The sequence below is a fragment of the Hemicordylus capensis genome, chromosome 3 (genome assembly GCF_027244095.1).
Source record: "Hemicordylus capensis ecotype Gifberg chromosome 3, rHemCap1.1.pri, whole genome shotgun sequence".
In the NCBI taxonomy this organism is placed as follows: domain Eukaryota; kingdom Metazoa; phylum Chordata; class Lepidosauria; order Squamata; family Cordylidae; genus Hemicordylus; species Hemicordylus capensis.
This window is the reverse complement of record NC_069659.1, coordinates 100371091-100394064: the sequence shown is the minus strand read 5'-3', so window position 1 is coordinate 100394064 and position 22974 is coordinate 100371091. Positions and strand designations below refer to the sequence as shown.

Here is a 22974-nt window from a genome sequence, read left to right as displayed (position 1 = left end):
GCAAGGCATAATCTCATACTGTGTTGGAAAGAGGCAATGGTAAATTCCTTCTGTTTTCTACCAAAGACAACCACAGGGCTCTGTGGTCACCAGGAGTCAACACCAACTCGACGGCATACTTTACCTTTAATTTTAAGTCTAATTAAAAGTCCGAGTGAACAAATGTGTCTTAACTGCCTTCTTAAAAGGTACCAGAGATTGGGGAGGTGCTTATCTTGGCAGGGAGAGTATTCCAAACCCTCGGAACAGGAATGGTGAAGGTCAGTCCCTGAGTAGCCACCAGATGAGCCGGTGGCAACTGCAAATGAACCTCTCCAGATACAAATATGACAAATATTTATATACCTCATTACAACAAAAAGTCCCCAAAGCCGTTTACATAGATATAAATAAAATAAAATAAAATAAAATGTGTCCCTATCCCCAAAGGCCTCACAGTCTAAAAAAGAAACATAATATTGACACTAGCAACAGCCTCTGGAGGGATGTCGTGCTGGGGATGGATAGGGCCAGTTGCCCTCCCCTTGCTTAATAAAGAAAAACACCTCTTTAAAAGATGCCTCTTTGTTCATTTAGGGGACATGTTCAGTTAGCAGGGGATGCTCTCAGTGGGTGGTGGGGCTCATGGCGAAGATGACATTCTCATAAATACCCAGGGCCTAAGCTGTTTAGGGCTTTATAAGTTATAAGCAGCACTTTGTGTTTTGTCCAGAAACTTATTGGTAACCAGTGTAGCTCTTCCAGTATAGGAGTAATATGGCCTCTCCAAGAGACCAACCTGGTTGCTGCATTCTGTATCAACTGCAGTTTCCGGAATATGTACAAAGGCAGCCTCACATAGAGCACATTGTAGTTGTCATGTCTGGAGGTTACTTGTATATGTACTACTGATCTCTGTAGGGATCCATGATCATTCACAACAGGGACTTTTGCGCCTGCACAGGAGGCCCGCATAAGAATCTATAGCTCTGTTTAGGCGCTCTCTGGCCCTTTAAGGCGTAGTGATATCGGAGCCTATAAAGCCGACTGTAGAGCTCCGCCTCCTTCAGTTCCTTTTCGTCTGTAGCTTGTGCTGCCTGTTGTTCCCTCATTTCTGTAAGAAAGTGATTTTATCTGGACTATTATTTCTGGCTTTTGACTCCGACTGTTTTCTCTGACTGTCTTGGACTGTGTCACTTTCCCTGGATTTTCTGACCTCAGACTGTGCTTGGACTTTGTTTGGCTTTCTCTCTGGACTTGGCATTTTACTCAGATCTGGCTGACCTCCGAACATCTTTTGCCTTGGCTATGTTTTATCTCAAAACGTTTAAGCAGTGTGTGACTTGTAGAGGCACCATTCTCTCTTCTGATGGCCATGTTGACTGCCTCATATGCTTGTGGGATAGTCATAATACCAGTACCTGCAAGGTCTGTTTGTCATTTGAGAAAAAGACCCGTTGGAGCAGGGAATTGCGCCTCAATGCTTCTCTTTATTCTGAGAGTATTCTGCACCCAGCGAGGCCAAGCCACCTTCGCCACCGAAAACTGTGATGCCTAGCCTCTCAGAGTCATTGTTGCTTTCTTTGACATTGGCCACCCATGGGAGCTCGGATTTTAAGAAACCCTTGGAGAGAGGATGCAAACATTCCTGCAAACATAAGCATGATCACCAGTGAGTGGACCCTCTAATTCTTTTTCATCTCTGTGCAGAATTAGTTTTGTTCTGGGTGGCAGTATCAAGGCAGTGTGCACGCATGTGCATTCAGAATGGGGCCTTTGTGATTCAACCTGAGCGGGATCTAAAATGAACTGAGCGGACATCCAAAAACTTGTGAGCGCGTGCACGTCTTAGAAGGAACGGTGATTATCTCAATCGCTTGTCAGTGGAGGAGTCGCAAAGGAAGAGTTTGAAACCTGTTGCATCTTCCTCTGCCTCAACTTTGACTGTCTCTGTCTCTTTGAAGTCACTTTCGGCACCGGGCTCAGCACCCAGACCAGTTTTTGTATTGTCCCCGGGTCTGACACTAACTTCTGCTAAGACTCTGTCGATCTCTACAGCGCAGCAAGATACTTTTTTCTCTCCTCGAGCCTCAACATACAGAACTGCTGCTCCCAAAGCTTTGACGTTGAGGTCTTCAACTTTGACCGCTGTGGCATCAAGGTACCTGGGCTCTTTGGAGTTGTTGTTCGAAGTTGGCACACTCGGCTTTGACTCCAGTGTCCACTGCCTTGGCGCTGATGCACTTGTCATCTTTGACATGGATACCTCCTACTCCGACATCAACGGCACCTATGACGTCGATGGCACCGATCTCTGTTGACACCACTACCTCTGCATTCCAGTGCCTTTCACCTATCTGATCGAGACCTTCTTTGCCCATCGTTGTTACTCAGTCTTCAACACCGGAACAGTCTCCTACTCAACTCTTGCCACAGCCACTGCAACCAGCTACCCCTTCGCTGGATCTTCTGAGCTAACAAACCTGCTTAGGCAGGAACTGGAGCGGATGCTTGGCTTCGCCAATTCCACTCCATCGGGTTCCACCTTCAGGTGCTTGATGTTGATGACTCTGTGTATCCCCTTTGCCCATACCTAAGACTCTGCTGGGCACCTCTGTTACCTCGACTCCAGTTTGCCCAACATCTATGCAGTGGAGAGAACATTTCCACTTCTCTGCCTCTCATGTCCCTAGGGACCCTCTGAATTTCACAAGTTCTGTGATGCTTTAAAGAGCAATGCTGCCGATCTGCCCGAACCCTTTAAAGCTAAATTCATGTCCACCCTCTCCAAGACTGCTGATCCAACAAGACAACACCTTGGCACTGCTAAGCACCTGACTGAGACAGAGTCAAAAATGCTGGCTGGGTCTATCATGCTACGTAGACATGCTTGGCTCCAATCCACACCACCTTTGCTGAGCATTAAGGATAAAATTGAAAACCTACTGTTTGATGGTGAGGGGCTTTTCTCCAGAGACACGGGCGAGACCACGGAGAAGCTGAAGAAGTCCCATTATACTGCTAAGACATTTGCCTAGTCACAGCCTTCGTCATTCCAACACAGGTACTGTTTCAAATACAAACATCATTACTAACCCCGGCCTTATCAGGAAAATGGAAGCTTCTACCATGGACACGCCTTCCATCAACGTCAAAAGACCCAACAATGGCCCCAACAGTCATTTTAACCCTGAGGACCTGGAAGTATCCATGCCTATCCCCTCAGTTTCTGTCCGTCTTTCTCCCTTCCTGGCATAAAGTGACACCAGATGCCTGGGTGTTATGCATAGTGGCCAGTGGCTATGCTATCACATTTGAGACTCTCCCTGCCTACGTGGGCATAAAATACACCCACTCAACTCCTATACTTGAAGAGGTTTCTTTGCTCCTACAGAAGGGTGCCATAGAAGAACCAGTTCCATCATCTTCCATGTTTTCTGGCTTCTACTCTAGATACTTTCAGGTATCTGAAAGCCAGTTCCAAAGCATGATGGCGGCATTCACCCTATCCTGGACTGGAGTTGAGTAAGTTCGTCAAAACTACCAAGTTTTGCATGATCTCCCTGCTGTTTGTTCTTCCTCTGTTGTGGAAAGAAGAATGGTTTGTGTCACTTGAACTTAAAGGACGCTTATTTCCACATCTCCATAAGGCCTCATCACAGCCAGTTCTTACATTTTTGCCTGAATATGAAGGCGGCTGTCATTGTCCACCTATGCTTGCAAGGTGTTTCTGTGTCTCCCTTCCTAGATGACTGGTTTATCACCACAAAATAGAAGTCTACTTTGTTGTTCAGTCTACTGCTTGCTTTCTCTCTCTCTCTCTCTCTCTCTCTCTCTCCTAGCAGATCTGGGACTCATTGTCAACCTGAAAAGGTCTGTCCTGATCCCTCAGCGCACTATCCATTACATTGGTCTGATCCTGGATGCCTACTGGAAGCATGCATACTTACCTGTAGAATGCATCCGGGCTATTTCTTCTATGGTGGCCACCTTCCAAGCTGCTCCCAGACAATGGGCTCGGTCTATCCAGCACCCATTGGGCCTGATGGCTTTGTGCACCACAGCCATGATGAATGCACATTTGAAAATGAGGAGATTTGGCTGCTGTCCGTATTCAGGCCAAACCTGGACAGTCAGAACAAGTGGCTAGTCGTCCTGGAGATGTTTCGCAAGACCTACTTTGTTGGACCCTGCCTGACTCCTTCTTGTAGGGTGTCCCCTTTCAAGTTCTGGACCCTCCGATATTGGTTACTACCGATGTTTCCATGCAGTGTTGGGGTACTCACTGTGGTTCTCTTCGGACATGAGGCATGTGGAACTGACACCAATAGAAACTTCATACTAACCTTTTGGAGCTTCTGGCGGTTTCCCTTGCTTTCAAAGCATTTTTGCCCATCCTCCAGGGTCAGGTGGTTCAGGTCCACGTAGATAATACTATAGTTATCATACCTGTTGAATGAGAGAGAGGCCTCAATGAGGCGGGACTATAGGTCCAAGTGGCAACATTTTCTATCCTTTGCATCTTCCAAAGGTATTGACCCATACCAGGCATCGATCTGCCAAATATTCCCCTACCTTGCCTCCCTCAAGGGTTTGGGACTCTCGAACACTTCCATTAAAGTTCACCTTGCTGCTATCTCAGCTCGCCATCTGGGCTAGAACGGCAAGTTGGTTTTTGTCCACCCTGAGTCCAAACGCTTTTTGAAAGGGGTTAGCAATCTACCCCACCCTGGTGAGGGCACTGGTTGAACCTTGGAGTCTCTTGCTTGTGCTGTCAATGCTCATGGAGGCCCCCTTTGAGTCGTTGTCATCCTCCATGAAACTGCTGTGCCTAAAGACTGCCTTCCTTGTTGCCATCGTGTCTGCGAGGCTTGTTAGTGAACTCACCGCACTAAGGGCTGATACTCCATATATGAAGTTCTAACTGGACAAGATGTCCTTTGTCCGGATCCTGCCTTTCACCCTAAGATTATTTTGTACTTTCATATCATTCAAGACATTGTGTTGCCTACGTTTTTCTGTGCCCCGTCTACGCCTCTTGAGCGTTCTATGCATGCCCTGGATGTACACAGGCACCTCCTTTATTTCTTGGACTGCATGAAGTCATTCAGGCGTTCGAACAAACTATTTGTCTTCTGCTTGGGGTCTCGTAAGGGCTTTGCAATTTCAAGACACACTGGCTGGTACAACTGATTTTCTTCTGTTATAAGAAGCAAGAAGTTCCGCTGCCCTCTAAGGTTTGGGTGCATTCCACCAGATTCATAGCTAACTTAGCTGCCCACATGTCGGGCATCAGTATGAAGGACATTTGCAGGGCTGCTACCTGGTCTTCGGACCTGCCCTTTGTCCGCCACTATGCTGTGGACTTGCACTTTGCTTCTGAGGCCAACTTAGGTTGGGTGGTCTTAAAGAAAGTACTGTAATTGCTAGCACCCACCTCCTTTTCGGGAGCTAATCACTCACCCAGTTGTGAGGGACCATGGATCCCTACAGAGAACAGGTTGCTTACCTGTAACATGATCTCTGTGGGGAGCCATGGTCACTCACACCTGCCCGGCCATCACCTCTGCTAGCCTCTTTTTGACATTATCTGTTTACATACCTGTGCTGCTATGGTTTTTGGCTGCTATCTTTGCTATCTCTCAGTGTTGTCAGTCCCTTTGCAGCAGCCGATTCAGGAACCGAAGAGAGAGGCGCTCTACAGTCAGCTTTATAGGCTCTGATGTCACTGTGCCTTAAAGGGCTGGAGAGCACCTAAACGGAGCTATAGATTCTTCTGCTGACCTCCTGCGCAGGCTCAGAAGACCCAGTTGTGAGTGACCATGGATCCCCACAGAGATAATAAGTTACAGGTAAGCAATTTGGTTTTCTGAGGTTGTTTATCTCAAAAAACCAAGCAAAAACCCAGATACAGCTGGCGTATCAGCCAAAGCTGATAGAAAGCATCTCTGGTCACTGCCTCAGCCTGTGACTCCAAGAAGAGGTTTGCATCCAGAAGCGCTCCCAGACTGTGTACCTGTTCTTTCTGTGGATTTGTGACCCCATCCAGAATCGGCAGATCAAAATAGTCTCCTGCGTTCCAACCCCACACAATAAGTACCTCTATCTTACCTGGATTCAGTCTCAGTTTGTTATCTTTCATCCAGCCCATCACTGTCTCAGGCAGGGATTTAGGGAGCTTATGCCTTCTTCTGATAATATTGAAATGAAGAAATAAATTAGGGTGTCATCAGCAAACTAATAACACCCTGTACCAAATCTCCTGATGATCTCTCCCAGTGGATTCATGTAAATGTTAAAAGCACTGGTGACAATATGGAGCCCTGACCTGAGGGACACCAAATAAAAGAGCAACAGTTTCCAAGCTACATTTTATGGGATCTGCCTGAGAGGTAAGAGCAGAACCACTGCAAATCAATGACTCCCATCTCCAACCCCCTCAGATGCTCCAGAAGAACTCTATGGTCTATAGTATCGAAAGCCTTCCAGAGATCCAAAAAGACCAACAGAGTCACACTCCTGTCAATTCCTAACTGGAGATCATTTATCAGGTCAACCAAGACAGTCTCCACCCCGTAGCCCGCCTGAAAGCCAGTTTGAAATGGGTCTACATAACCAGTTTCCTCCAAGAATATCTGGATCTGGGAGGCCACCACCATCTCAATTACCTTGCCCAGCCATGGAAGGTTAGAGATAGGTCTATAGTTGCTTAATTCTGAGGGATCCAATTCAAGCTTGTTTAGAAGAGGTCTGATTATTGTCTCCCTAAGACAGGAAGGCATCCTGCCCTCCTTCAGAGAAGCATTTATAATATCTACCAGGCCTTCTACATCAACCCCTCTGCCTGATAGTATACGCTATGTCGGACAAGGGTCAAGAGAACAGGTGGTAGGTCGCACTCTTCCAAGCAGCTTGTCCACATCCTCAGGAGTCACAAACTGAAACTGATCCTGCCTAACCAAATAATAGGAATTGCTGGACACTTCCGTATCAGACACTGCACTGTGGGATCTTAACCTGTCAGCCTGAATAGGAGAGATTTTATCCACAGAAAATTCATTTTAAAATGTTATAGCGGGTAATTAATGGTTCCAAATCCCGATTCAAGGGAGCAGCATTCCTATTTAGGCCCAGAGTTGGCTCGTCTGGGCTAGTAGTGTGCACGGATCGGTTCGGAGGCCATTCCACTGGCCTCCGAACCGATCCGGACAAGGGGTGGTTTTGGTTCGGGAGGGTTGGGGGGGAGGTTCCATTAAGGGCGGGGGGGCTTTACTCACCCCTCCCACGCTTTGCTGCTCTGGCGCCATAATTATTTTTAAAAATGTGCCGCAGAATTGCCCGTTGCTCGCCGCTCCTTCTTGACTTCAAAATCGGGCGGCAGGATACTTCCCTGCCGCCCCCGAAGCCCCCTCAAGCCATTTGAGCTCTTGAAATCTCGCCTGGACCGAGTGCTAAAGCGCTCGGGCGGGCGGCGGGGAGATGTCTGTCCGTCCGCCCGCCCCCTTCCCTGCCTTCTGCGAAGTGCAGGGAGCCTTCTGCGCGCGCGTGCGCAGAAGCAGGGAGCCTTCTGCGCACGCGCGTGCAGAAGGCTCCCTGCACTTCGCAGAAGGCAGGGAAGGGGGCGGGCGGACGGACAGACATCTCCCCGCCGCCCGCCCGAGCGCTTTAGCACTCGGTCCGGGCGAGATTTCAAGAGCTCAAATGGCTTGAGGGGGCTTCGGGGGCGGCAGGGAAGTATCCTGCCGCCCGATTTTGAAGTCAAGAAGGAGCGGTGAGCAACGAGCAATTCTGCGGCGCATTTTAAAAAATAATTATGGCGCCAGAGCAGCAAAGCGCGGGAGGGGTGAGTAAAGCCCCCCCCGCCCTTAATGGAACCCCCCACCCCAGTGCCGAGCCGCAGGTCCGCGGTCCGGTGCACACCCCTAGTCTGGGCAGGTAGTACTTGGGAATTGCTGACTCATCCTGGGCCCCAGTCCTGCACAATTGCTCCACAAAGCAGCAGCAGCAGAACCACCACAGTCTCACAGGTCACCCCTGAGATGGTAGCAAGCAGAGGGCACCAAGCAGGTAGGCAGGCAGCAGATGGCAACGCAGGCTCTCACCTTGGGTTGTCTGGTAAGCAAATGTGTTTTATAGACTGTCACCATACCTTATGACATTAATCTATTGTCAAAGAATTGACACTTAATTTTTCCTTAGGTGTGTATTTGCTTGAAGTTATATATGCTTATATATTCTTGTGTATGCTTTCTGAAAGAAATTGAATGGGAATCAAATGGAAATGGTGAACACTGATGGCCTAACTGAGGGACTACTAATGTTCCTTTCACATATCCAGCTTTGAAATTGTTCGTTGGGATTAGAGGGGGAAGAACCTTTTGTGGGACCTACAGATACATTGTCCTTTGGGATAAAACCAGCCCTTTATTTCTGTAAAATGTACACATTTCCCCCCACAGTATTACACTTGGTTCTGTTTTATTTATTGATATAGATATATATGGGTCATTCACTTCTGTAGTGGATTATTTGGATAGTTCCTAAGATGTGTTTCAATGCTCATAGCATTGTGGCATAAACAGATCTGTGGAAAATCCATTCATCTGTAGGACTGAAGGATATCGAACGAATATAAGCTTGCAAACGGATTCAAAAGAGAATTTAATTGTATTTACTGGCTGCTTAGTATCAGACCAGGACTGCTAACTTCCTTAAAACTCTTTCAGTTTTTTTCATCACTAAGGATCCTGAGATCTCCTACCTGCTTTTCTTTTTTTCTTATGAAATCAATATGTGACTGACTTGTTTAAGAAAGAGATCAAGTTAATATTATGCTTATGTAATCTATGTAGATTATCTCCCTTCATTTAATGTGCTGACAGATTCCAAAATGTGTTGATACATTGGAGAATTGTTTTTTTAAGCGGTGTGTGGATGTTGGTTGTCCAGTAATTGTTCATAGGATTAGAAACACATCCCTAATTCTAATGCCTTGTTTCTTTGTTTTGTGCAAGATTTTTACTGAAGGATGGTCAGCTTTGGCTCTGTGCTCCTCAAGCAAAACAAATATGGAAGTGTTTAGCTGAAAATGCCGTGTACCTGTGTGATCGTGAAGCCTGTTTCAAATGGTATTCTAAACTCATGGGAGATGAACCTGATTTAGACCCTGACATTAATAAAGACTTCTTTGAAAACAATGTTCTTCAGTTGGACCCTTCACTCTTAACAGAAAATGGAATGAAATGTTTTGAACGTTTCTTCAAAGCTGTGAACTGTCGAGAAGGGAAGCTAGTTGCAAAGAGACGAGCCTATATGATGGATGACTTGGAGTTAATAGGATTAGACTATCTTTGGAGGGTAAGTGCAAAAGTTGACCCAATTTATCCAAACTGTCACTCTAAGTAATTGACAAAAATAATCTGATGATGATCTGGAAAAAAACAAAAACTGGTTTCTGCACTGAGCCAACAAAATATGACGCACAGAACTGTAATGATGCACAAGCTGCAAAGTATCACGGCTCTTTCGAGTGAAGTTTCATTGCATACGTTAAATACACATTGCATATTCTAATCGGTTTTTATTTGTTCAGTGTTCAAAGTCCAAAGTCAGTCCATGTTTGAGTGAAAAACTACAGCTCTTTTCTGATGATGAAGTCAGTAGGTTGCTGCATATATGTTTTCATAACAAACGTGTCATGAAGAATGAAGGTGAAGCCTGTACTATTACATCTGCAAAAATCTTCTGGATTGGAGCTCCATTAGTATATGTGGAGCTCCGGCTGTAGTTGTGCTACTCTTCTCACCAGCTCCCTTTAAGGGAGGATTGCTGCCTTTGCCATATTCATAATCCTAAAATGACAGTGCATTTTGGAGTTCCCCTAGAAGATTTTTAAAGCCACAGCTGTGACAATCCTCTTTTTCCAAAACCAGTTACTAGTAACGACCTTGGATGTGTTTATGCATTCTAGATCTGCATGCTGATATAGATATAGGAAGAACCCTGAACAGTGACATTATTCATACAAGGCAGTTTTCTTTATGTTCTGTCAACATCTCAGACTTAATTGAAAACATGTCTTTAACTTAACATAGGTGTGCCAAGGGCACCCGGGCCTGCTCTTTCCATTATGTACAAGTGAATAATTGTCTTAATTCTTGGGTACATGTGTTGAAAAGTAGACACAGCACTGTCTCTTAGTGTTGGAGAAAGGAAAGAATCTCTGAGGTTATCCATGTTCCCTCACAACCAAGTCTTCTGCATCTGTACAGTCGCTCCACGGAAGAATCTTTAGCTCGGATAGGTACTCTCTGGCATTCTGAGGTATGAGGGAGCACCCGTTAAAATAGGCGGGAGAGCGCCTTCCCCTTCAGTTCCTTCTCCGCCGCACTCGCTGCAACGAGAGAGTGCTTGTTCCTGTGAAGAAAAATAGTCTTTTTACTTTCAGCTTGACTTGGAATGTGTTTGACTATTCTGTTAGATCCACCTTCTGGTTGGTTGTGTTTTTTCCTGTTTTTTTTACTCATACTGGCCCTCGACTACCTGCTTGGATTTCCTCTCTAGTTAAAGACTGGTGCCCTTCCATTTGACTCTGGACTGTTTCATAACTAACCATTTGTATTGCCCTTAAATTTGTTGACTGTGGTGAAATTCTGGTTATAACTTGGCCCGTCACTCACATCAGTATGGAGTCTCCCAAAATATTCAAACGTAAGTGCTGCAGAGAAACATGACTGTCCTCTGACAGGCATGATGACTGCCTATTCAGGGAAAGCCACAACACACGTAGTTGTAGATTCTGCCTTTCCTTCAGCAAGCAGATCAGAAAGAGCAGAGAATTGAGATTTAGAGCCGCTCGGTATAAAAATGTATTTCGCGCCCTGGCCGAGCCTACTGGCATCGGCGCCATTGACATAGGCCCATTCGACATCAAGTTCCTGTAAGCACTGTGAGGACGGCTTTTAAAAAGCCAGTATCAATTGAAAAGCGTACTCATAAGAGGAGGAGAAAATGGGAAGTTTCTTCCTCTTCTTCCAAAGATCAGCCTGAGTGCAAGCGCCACTGCTCTTCTGAATTGAGGTAGGTGTTGGGTGCATCTGTCTCCTCGTCTTCGAAGTTGGTGTTGGGGTCAGCTGCTGAATTGCCACATGACCATCCCCATCCACCACCCAGCCAGAGGGGTCCTCATTGCCGTTACCGGGAGCTTCAAAGACCCTCTCATCTAAGCTGACATCAAGCTCGACTTCGAGGGAAACTGCAGCCCCAAAACCATCGACGTTGGCTACTACTATGTCCACCTTGTTCTCAACATCGAAGCATCCAGCATCGGAGCCTCTGCCAAAGAAGATAACTTCAGTGACGTGCCCAACTACCTCAGCACTGGTCTTGATGCCGGCCAAACCACTGACGTTGATGGTATCGATGACATCAGCAGGCTGGGCACATTTGCTGGATCATTCAGCAAATGTGTTTCTTTGAGAAAATAACAATAAATGTTTCATATGAGTTGTATTTCATTTAGTGTTGGTTCCACTGAATTGTCTAGTGGTGTAGTTATTAGTGCTTTTGGTGAAGATAAACCATTTCATATACAGGAAGTCCTCATAGATATAAACATGGAAAGAAAGGTGATTTGTTTATATAAAACAAGACAATTACACTAAATAACTTTAGGTGGACATTGACAATATTAAGGATATAAAATTACAAAGATGTGCTTTTCTTGTCTGTGGACAATATTTTACTTTTGATAAGTGTTGTTCCTAAAACATTATTTCTTTTTGGAAAGGGGTTTGATTCCTTCTTGGAACCTATTTAGTGAGACACACAGCTTTACAGCATTATTCCATTTGTATGATAGGTGGTATTCCTTCCAGACAGTACGTGATTAAGTGCTTTCAGTTGATGACGACCCTTAGCAACCACATAGATCGATTCTGTCCAGGATGATCTGTCTTCAACTTGGCCTTTAAGGTTTCTCAGTGGTGCATTCATGGTTGTAATCGAGTCCATCCACCTTGCTGCTGGTTGTCCTCTTCTTCTTTCCTTCAACTTTCCCCAGCATTATGGGTTCTCAAGGGAGCTGGGTCTTTGCATAATGTGGCCGAAGTATGATAGTTTGAGCTTGGTCATTTGTGCCTCAAGTGCAAATTCTGGATTGATTTGTTCTATGATCCATTTGTTTTCCTGACTGTCCATGGTATCCTCAAAAGTCTTCTCCAGCACCAAAGTTCAAAAGTGTCAGTGCTTTTTCTATCCTGCTTCTTCAGAGTCTAGCTTTCGCATCCATAGAGTGTCATGGGGAAAACCATGATCCGGACGATTCTAATCTTTGTAGGTATATACACGTCATGGCATCTAAATATCCTTTCCAAGGCCTTCATTGCAACCCTACCAAGTGCTAGTCTGCGGTGTATTTCTTGACTGCTGGATCCTTTACTGTTGACAGTTGATCCTAAAAGGCAGAAGCTATCCATCACTTCAATTGTCAATTCTGAGGCTGATTGCTCAGAATTAGTTATTCTTATTAAGTTTATTCGGCTTTACATTTAGTTGTAGACCCATTTTTCACTTTGCTCCTTGACCTTCATTACTAGAGCGTGCAGATCATCTTCATTCTCAGCTATCAGAGTAGTGTCATCAGCATAGCGCAGGTTATTGATGTTTCTTCCTCCAGCTTTAAAACCACGCTCATCTTCTTCCAATCCAGCTTCTCTCAGTATATGTTCAGCATATAAATTGAATACCTAAGTATACAGCCTTGTCTTACTCCTGTGCTAATCTAGAACCAGTCTGTTTCACCATGTTCCGTCTGGACTGTGTCTTCCTGTCATGTGTATAGGTTTCTCATGAGAACAGTGAGGTGTTCTGGGATTCCCATTTTCCTAAGGATATTCCACAACTTGACATGGTTGACTCAATCGAAGGCTTTTCCTGTAGTCAGTAAAGCAAATATTGACTTTTGCGGGGGTATACTTTGGCTTTCTCAATTATCTAGCGTCCATCAGCAATGAGGTCTTTTGTTCCTCGGCCTTTTCTGAAACTAGCTTGAACATCTGGCATTTCCCTTCGCAGGTAGGGCTCTAATCTGCGTTGGATGATCCTGAGCATTATTTTGCTAGCATGTGAAATTAAGGATATTGTGCGGTGGTTTGCGCAATCCAAGTCCCCTTTCTTTGGTATGCGTAAGTAGACTGACCTCTTCCAATATGTTGGCCACTGTGTCATTCTCCAAATTTGCAGGCATAGTTTGGTTAGAGCCTTAACTGATTCTTCTTCTGTTGCTTGCCATATTTCTGTAGCTGTTACATCGATTCCTGTAGCCTTCCGATTTGGTAATGATAAAAGTGCTGATCTAACTTCATCTACCTGTACTAGAGGTTCTTGCAAGCAGGGAATATCTTTTAGAGTATCTTGGATGTTGACATCCCTGCTGTACAGATTTTCAGTATACTCCTTCCATCTGTTTGATTTTCTCTGAGTCAGTTACTATCTATCCTTTGGCATCCCTTAATCCCCATTCAGCCATGATACTTGCTGGGTGACTCTAGACCAGTCACTTCTCTCTCAGCCTAACCTACTTCACAGGGTTGTTGTGAGGAGATACCCAAGTATGCAGTATACCGCTCTGGGCTCCTTGGAAGAAGAGCAGGATATAAAATGTAAATAAATAAATAAAAATACCAATTCGAGGTTGGAACCACCCTCTGAGTTCAGAGATCTTTTTGAAAACTTGCCTTGTTTTTCTGTGTCTATTTCCACCAAGGTCATCAAAATAAGTATCAATAATAAAAAATATTAAATATAGGAACTTATATTTAATAAGTTCCTATAAATATTTACTTATTTTGATGAAGTAAAATACTGTCTGGAAGCACAACCTATCACACAAATGAAATAATGTTGTAAAGTTGTGTGTCTCGCAGAATAAGTTCCAAGTGCGAATCAAACCCCTTTTTAAAAAAACCCCTCTTTCTTTGCAATGCATATGTTCTTTTTTAGGTTTAAATCTTTTATAAGGTCATATAAATATTTATTTTCATCGAGTAAATACTGCCCGGAAGGAGCACAACTTATCATTCAAATGGAATAATGCTATAAAGTTGTGTGTCTCAGTGAACAAGTTCCAAGTAGGAATTGAACTGCTTTCCAAAAAGATAGCATTCCTTGCAATGTCATGTCAGAGATGTGAGTTTTGGGCGGTATAAAAATATGTTAAATAAAATAAACATGTATGTGCTGCTTTTTAGGTATAAATCTTTCAGCTTTGCTTCTTCCTTGTTTTTATTATACTTAAATGTGAAGAATAAAAAAGCAAAAATCCAATTTTATAAAAAGAATTGTAAAAGACACTTCTTTCCTTCCATGTTTATGGAGTGTTTGTGTGCATGTGCACACACTAATGTGTTGTATATTATAGTGGCACATAATAATACACACACGTGCACATTGCCTTGATACTGCCACCCAGAACAATTCATTCTGCTCACTGACTTAAAAAATTAGAGGGAGCCCTGGTTGGGTGTGACTTTTGGGGCTTGCCCTTCACTCTTCTTACTGACTCAGGATTTGGAGGGATTTTTCCTAATTTTTACTGTATTTTGCGGTCCTTTCGTGATCATGATTCCCTTAACCCCATTTGCCGTAGATTTCAGTGGCTTGTCAACCGCTAATTCGCCAACCGCGAGATTTTCCTGGAACGGAACCCTCGCAGTTGGTGAGGGATGACTGTACACTGAAAAGAATCTCAGTATAAATCAAAGCATTGGTTTACCTGGTATCAGAACAGCTGTTGTGCCAGTTAGAATTAATGCAGGGGTGAAGAGAGAATTCACAGGGGGACATATTAGCTTGTTAGCATATAGGCTACCATGATGGGTTTGAATGGAGTTAACTAAGAGGCCAGTTTTCATGAATTTCAGTTTTACTCGGAATGTTTGGCCCTCTTGGTAGCAGTGAAAATATCCTGGATGCAAACCAGCAGAACTGGTTTGGACATATCAAAACTTTCTTGTTGGGTTTGGGAAGAGAGAGAACACTTTGAACTCTTTCCCCTGTATGCACCATAGCCAGTAACAAGAACATTTGTGTTTGCAAGTTGGATTTCTCCCCAGTCAGAATCTCTGATGTGTTTAGTAGAAATACTGCTATAGTGTAGATGAGCCAAAATGTACTTTAAAAGCACATATACAAGTTGTAGGTCAAATGAAGTGATATAAAGATTTTTAAAATCAGTACTGTAATTTAGAGCAAGTGTAACATTTTTGTAAAACCTGGCATATTAATTTTAAAATTTACCGTGTGGTATAATCAAAACTAAGAATGAAATAAGGATAGTTTAAAAGTATAGCTTTTATTTTGCTTGTGCTCTGTAGATAAGATTTTTGCATTGTGAAAGTATATAAATCACAGCATATGCTTTATATTGCTGTTTTAGGTTGTGATTCAAGGAAATGATGATATTGCCAGTCGAGCAATAGATCTACTTAAGGAGATATATACCAATCTTGGTCCAAGGTTGCAAGTTAATCAGGTAAAAAAACCCTTTTCAATTAACTTTTTATTCAACCAAGTATTAGTACAAAGAAATACAACCAGATGAAAATATTAAAACAAGTGGTTGCATATTTTCTTGTGGACTACATTGCAAAAATAAATATTTGAGAACATGTACTTTAATTTTGCTTTAGTTGGCTGCTTGTTCAATTTGGGATTTCTTACTAAGAGAAATGACTCTTAAATTGCTATGATCTATATACCCTCAGAAATAGGGTATTGCTCCTGTACAGACACACACACACACACACACACACACACACACACACACACACACACGAGATTCCAGGTTCCATGGGGTGCTCTTCAGCTGTGCTGAATCGTGCATGTGTCACGACCGCTATTTTCGGCAGAACGCCTTGCTCTTCGGTTTCATCTCAACCACTGCACTGCTCGCATCGTGAAGGATTCACTCTATCTCATCCCAGTTCCTGTGCTAGCAAAACCTTTCTTGATTCTTTGGCTTTGACTGTGGACAGTTTACGGCTTATTCTCTGGATTTTGTTTCTACTTTGTTCTTCTCAGTGATTTCCTGGCTTTGACAACGGTCTGGTTTCTGGTTTCTCCTTCATCTTATCCCATTCTATTGGTCTAATGGTGTAAAGAAAATGTTTTTTAAAATTTGTCTCTTGTAGGAGTACTTTGCCGTTCGCTTACAGGCATGACAAATGCTTACTCTGTCTAGGAGAGGGACACAGCATACAATACTGCAACGTTTGTTTAATCTTTTCAAGGCAAATTCCAAAAAGCAGGGAACTTCATCTTCGAGCAGTACTCTATGAAACCAGTCTCAGACCCCATGCTGAAACTGCCGCTTCCATTGACGTCAGTAGCATCAGTGTCGGCCGACAGTCACCCCTCAGGATTGTGGGTGACCTTGGGGGGTTCCAATGCCTCTGCATTTCAAGCTCCTTCTGATAGAGAACAAAGAGACTCTTGGAAAAAACGGATTAGTGGACAAGGATGCTCGATGTTGTCGCCATAAGAAATGCAAACATTAAACATCTTAAACATTTGGGACTTGGACTTGTCACGTTCCAAACATCACCACATGTCAATGGCAAAACCATCAGCATTGTCAATATTGACATTGTCAAAGTTGAAACAGTTGCGGTGTTGACGTAGTTGTCTATCTCCTCATAATCCTCGCCTTGGACTACTTAGGAAGAAGGTCGAAGCATTGAACCCTCGACATCACCACCTAAGTTGCCATGGATTACGACCTCTACACAGACACTGACATTGAATACACCCACATCTCTTTTGGCAAAATGATCAACTCCAACATGGATGTTGACAGTTGCCCACCCAACGTCGTCAGCTGTAGGTCCAAAATGTATTGTGACTACAATACCGATCTCGACGACATCATCATCAAGTAAAAAGCACACTCCTATACAGAGTGTACCACAAGCCCATAACGCCTATTGTAATAGACTTTTCTCCAGACTCTTCTCCGGCTCAACCTAAACATTCACTCTCTAGCAAAAAAGGCACCTTTCATCCAGAGAGGCTTCCCCAATACCAGAAGGAAAGAACTTCCAGAAACCTGGAGTCTTCAATAGGCTCCATTGCTAGTACCCCATCGAGTTATATCTTCAAGGGTTTCTCATTGCATGGACAGGATAGGGATGAGGATTCTGAATGTGTACCAATTCCAAAGACCCCATTAGCATTGCTTGCAAAGGTGATGCCATGATGCTCTCCATTTTACCCATGGAGATAATCACTTCGCTCCACACTTTGCATCCATGACACGACTAGTGTACTACTGGAGCTCTTTAGGGGCCCTGTACCCAAGCTACATTCAAGGTTTCAGACATTCTAGAGAGACCCTTACTACTTAACTTCACCCTATGACTTCGATGAGTACAGACTATGCAAGTCTATGAAGATTAAAGGTGATCTGTAAGAATTCCCTGCAAAAAAGCATGGGTTTACTCATAAACCCAGTGACAGAATATCTTTTCAGGAGACCAACAGTTCCGAGCATCCCTGCTGAAGAAGAAGAAGAAGAAATAGTGTCTCCAGCTTGTACTCACCAAGATGAACTGAATCTGGAGGTCATCCACCACTCTCTGGCTCAGGAAAGATCACCTGAAAGAGGGAAACACACTCTGAATGGGAATATGACTCCAGTTCCTCTTCTGAGGGGGACTCCATGCAAACAACGAACCCTTCCCAATGCTTCCCCTGATGAAACTGTGGTACAATCTCCATCTAACATATCTACAGAGGAGACAAACTCGTACTGAATTAAAATGGCAGATGTGGCAAAAGCTTTAGGCTTGGAGTTAAAAGCACCAATGCCTGAGGTCAAGAAACCCATGTACGACTTCACGGCCAGTTCCTCAGCCACCCAACCAGCATCTCTGCCAATGCTACCTGTCTTTGCCAATTCAGCAAAACTGTGCTGGGACGCACCATCAGCCTCTACATCAACATTGAAGAGGCTGGAGAATTTGTATCCTGCCCCTTCCTCTTTAAGCATCCTCTGCCAAATCCGCTGATGGTGGGTTTGCTCTGTAAGCAGTAATTCAGGCAGAACACATTCAGCCCCAGTTGATAAGGAAGGGAGGTAGTTAGATGCAGTGGGGGCAGATTCTACTCTGTCATGCTTGGCTATTAAAATATCTAATGCATGGCGAAATACCTTTACTCCAATTGGGATACTCTGAAAGCGGACCTAAAGGATTCCCCAGTTCCGTTCTGTGAAAAATCCAAAACACTGGCTAAATCTGCCAATAACGCCAGGCAACTTCCAGAAACTGGGTCACAAACCATTGCAGGTTCTGTGTCTGTTTGGAGACAGATTTGGCTGCGCTCGATGTCCCTTCAACATGACACGAAAGATAAAATCAAGGATCTGACATTTGAACATGACAGTTTGTTCATTATGCAGACAGATGAGACAATGGAGAAGATGAAGTCCTGTTATTTGGCGAGGACTTGCATGTCAAACCGACAGCAACCGACCTATTCCCAAAGGTATAGGTCTTTTGCCAGCCAAAAGTACCAATTCAAGCATTCAGAGAGGAAAGACTTAAAAAGTCATTCAGATTTTACCTTAAATTATTGTAGAAAAAAACAACAAAGGGCCAAGCCCCAAGACCAATCCAAGCAGACTGTTTGACGCATTGGACCAGGAAATAACTCAAACACAACTCACTTCTCCCATTCTACTTGCCCATCTTTCCCATGCTTGGCGTTGCATCACATCAGATGCCTGGGTGTTGTCAATAATGACAGGCTATGCCATTGAGTTTACAAGCTGCCCCGAATTTACAGGGATAAAATACACCCACTCCACTCCTACCTTAGTGGAAGAAGTGCTATCCTTACTAGAGAAGGAGGCAATAGAACCTATTCCCTTGAAAGACCAGGAAAAGTGCTTTTATTTGAAATATTTCCAAGCTCACAAACAGGATGGAGGTCTCCATCCCATTAAGGACTTGCACAACCTAAACAAATATGTAAAAGCACTTCCATTCAGAAAGTTATCCTTGCAAGGCATTCTTCCCCTATTAATGAGGAAAGAATAGTTTTTGACACTAGACTTGAAGGATGCCTGTTTTCACATGAGAATACAGCCGGAACACAGAAAGTACTTGAGATTCACATGGGGCACTTTGCCCCTATGTTGATGACTGGTTGCTGATCTCAGAGAGCAAGGACACCCTAGTCTCTCAGGTCTGGAACACTCTAGATCTGCTAGCAAAACTAGGATTTAGGACCAATTTGTAGAAATCTGTCCGAACACTGCAAAAATGAATTCAGTTCATCAGTTTAGTTCTGGACTCACAAAGAGATCATATTTTCCGGAGGATGGGAGACAGTTAATTGTAGTTCTGAGCTTCTCATTCTCCCTCAGTCTGTTAGGCCCGATGTTCTCATGCACAGCTATCGTGCCCCATGCAAGACTTTGAATGTGCAGGCTCCAAAATTAGTTTATATTGGCATTCAAACTGAATCCTGACAGTCAGAGGATGTGGCTGACCCTTCAGACACCTGTATTTAAATCTCTACTGTGGTGGATCAGGACAGACTCCCTCTCAGTGAGTATGCCCTTCAAGCTTCTGATTCCGTCACTCATCGTGACGTCAGACAATTCCCTGAAATGTTGAGGAGCCCGCTGTGGAGGATTCCATGGCCCAGGCAAATGGACACTGCAACAAGAGTCCCTTCTCATAAACATCTTGGAATTACTGGTAATATTCCATGCCCTGAAATCTTTCCTACCCCATCTAAAGAATTGGGTAGTGCAGGTTCTGCTAGACAACACAACAGCAATTGCCTACATCAACCACCAAGAGGGGACAGTGTCCTGGTCCCTCTGCAACCTAGCGCTGCAACTATGAGAATGGAGCATAAACCACCACGTCCATCCAGTTGCCCTACACATCAAGAGCACAGACAACACCCTGGCGGATGCACTGAGCAGCAACTTCAACTTCTCCCAAGAGCATGAGTGGAAGATAAATCCTGATCTTCTCTTAAACATCTTCATCTTTCGGATCTGGGGAACCCCATCGGTGGACCTGTTTGTGACACAGTACAAAATAAATGCAAACAAGACTGCTCCAGAGCAGGAATAGTGAAGGACTCAATGGGAGACGCCTTCCAGATGCCCTGGACGAAACACTTGTACTACTCTCCCTTTCCCCTGCTCTCCAAGATCATGAGCAAAATACTAATGGAAGGGATTAGGTGCATCCTACTCATCTCATTGTGGCCCCTACAGCCGTTGTTTCCCATCCTTCTGTGCCTGACTCAGGGACATCACCAACATTTTCCACTCAGCCAAAATCTTTCACAAAGTGCAGGCGATGTCTTCCATCCCAATCTCCAGGTGTTTAACTTGACAGACTGGAAGCTCAGGTGTTAGATGTGGTACTCCTGAATGAGAGAAGAGTTTACTAGGAAGAACTATGTGTGCAAATGGAAGAGATTCACACTATATTCTATTTCCAAAGTTTCTGGCCCTTACAATGTGTCAGTCCGTCAAATCCTATTGTACCTAACAAGTCTGAAAGAATCCAGACTTTCAGATCCTCCTTTCAAGTTCAGTTAGCAGTGCTCTCTGTAAGGCATCCAGACTGGGATGGACCCCTAGTGTTCTCCCATCCGGACTCTGAAATTCCTCAAAGGAATTAACCACCACTTCCCACCAGTCAGAGAGCCCATTGAACCATGGAGTCTCTTCATTGATTTTATCTTCAATTACTGAAGCACTTCCCTAAAATCTCTATTCCTAAAAGTTGCCTTCCTGATTGCCATAACATCCGCAAGGAGAGTCAGAGAGCTAACAGCTCTTCAGGCTGACTCTCCTTAGACCAAATTGTATCCAGACAAAGTCATTCTGTGAACAGATTCCTCCTTCAGACCAGTGTTCTCTCTAACAGGGTATCCCAGATGTGATTGACTAAAATCCCCAGAATCCCCAGCTGCAGTTTCTTTTGCTTGGGGATTATGGGAGTTGTAGTCAACACCTGGGAATCCCTGCTAGAGGGAACATTGCTTCATACCAAAAATAGTATCTGACTTCCACCTCAACCAGGACATTATATTCCCCACCTTCTTCCTAAACCCTTCCACTCTTCCAGAGAAATCCATGTACTCGTTAGATGTCAGGAGGTCTCTCCTATACTACTTGGATAGGACATAATCATTTAGATGAACCAACAAACTGTTCATCTCCTATAAAGGAGAGAACAAACGGCAACCTATTTCAAGACAGACTGTCTCACTGGCTCGTAGAGCTCATCTTCATGTGCTACAACCAGCAAGGGGTGAAGCCTCCCTCAAGGATCAAGGCACATTCTACTAGAGCTGTGGCCACATCATCAGTCTACATGTCGGGCATCAGCTTGAAAGACATCCGTAAAGCAGTCGCATGGTCAATAGATGTGCCCTTCACCAGACACTATGCTGTGGACATCCACTCATCGGCGGAGGCCAACTTTGGTCTGGTTGTGCTAAACGTGGTGCACTAAACACATATTGGCACCCACCACCATCTAGGTGAGCTCACTAATCACCCAAGTTGTGAGGGAACATGGATCACCTCAAAGATAAACAGTTTGCTTACTTGTAACGGGTGATCTCTCTGGTTATCCATGTTTACTCATAACATCCACCCAGACTATCCCTCTGCTAGGATACTTCCACGGTACTATTGACTTACCTGATTGCATCAATCCATATTCTTTGCTCAGTGGCCAATTGGGAACTGAGAGAAAGATGCTCTCTTGCCAAAATAATGATCGCGCCATACGTGCAATTTGGCAGAGCCGAAGAGCACCTCATAGAGCTTGGAATTCTTCCGTGGGGGTTACTAGGCCAGGCACAGAACCCAAGTTGTGAGTGAACATGGTGGATCACCAGAAAGATTATAGGTAAGCAACCTGTTTTCCCCATCAGGTAACCATTCTAATTCTGTTGGAATGCTAGGAGTTCGCTAGAAATATCAGTGTTTCTGGCATCTTCTTTTAGAGGAAAATAGCTGACCTTAATGCTCTGAAATTTCTTTTGCTAGTTTAATACAACCTGTCTTCAACGTACTTATGCTAAAAAAAATTAAACCCTTATCCTAAACACATTCATTGAAATCAATAGTATTAGAAAGCAAATATATTTAAGTGTGGTTAGAATTGGGATATAACTCTGTGGCAGGCAGGATTTGGAATAAGTCAAGATGACAGATTCACGCCTACAGCCATGATTTTCCCAACCAAAGTTCTGGTGTGCTCTCAGAATTTACTACACAATCATAGCAACTGGGTTGATTTGATTTAAATTATGATTTAAATAGCTTCACAGTATCGATTTTAGTGATTTAAATCACTAGTCAGGAAAGTCATCATTTTCTAGTAAATATACATTCTTGTTGTCTAACCTTAATACACATTCAGAGAAAGATGTAGGTTTCTTATTTAGAAGGTAGGTACACACTTCTCATAATGCTGTTTCATTTGGGCAAGAGGCATTTCATGCCTGTCTTACCCACATGCCCCACTTACCAACAGAAACTTAATTAAAATATTCCCAAATGGGGTCCTCACCCTTTCTCATATGCTTTGTTCACTTTTCTTTTTACTTTCTACACCACCCCCCACCCTATCCATTGCATTCATAACAATTTGTAACTTCTCCTCGCTCAGGTCTGCTCCCTCTAACCCAGTACCCCATGGGTTAGCAACCTATGGAGGTGGTTGGCACCCTCGCTCTGGGCCACCCCAACACCCCCCAAGTGCAGTTATGGGGCTGCCGAAACTTCCATTCTTCCCTATGGAGAAAAACCTTAAAGCCACTTGTGGGGTGCTGGGGTGGCCCAGAGTGAGTGGTGGTCTAGTGCAAAGAGGGTGCCAACCACCCCCATGGGTTTCTAACCCATGGGGTACTGGGTTTTGTTGTTTCTGAAGTGTTCTGAGTGTAGATTCT

The 22974-nt window shown here is 44.1% G+C and overlaps 1 protein-coding gene across 3 annotated transcripts in view; it reads left to right on the top strand.

Annotated features, from left to right (window-relative positions):
* The window catches only part of USP9X (ubiquitin specific peptidase 9 X-linked), a 192346-nt gene that overhangs the window by 101684 nt on the left and 67688 nt on the right, over nucleotides 1-22974 (top strand). For all 3 annotated transcript variants that reach the window (XM_053310945.1, XM_053310946.1, XM_053310947.1), the window contains exons 16-17: nucleotides 8994-9336; nucleotides 15416-15511. In XM_053310945.1, coding sequence (XP_053166920.1) covers nucleotides 8994-9336; nucleotides 15416-15511 — 439 coding nt within the window. The remainder of the gene's footprint in view (nucleotides 1-8993; nucleotides 9337-15415; nucleotides 15512-22974) is intronic.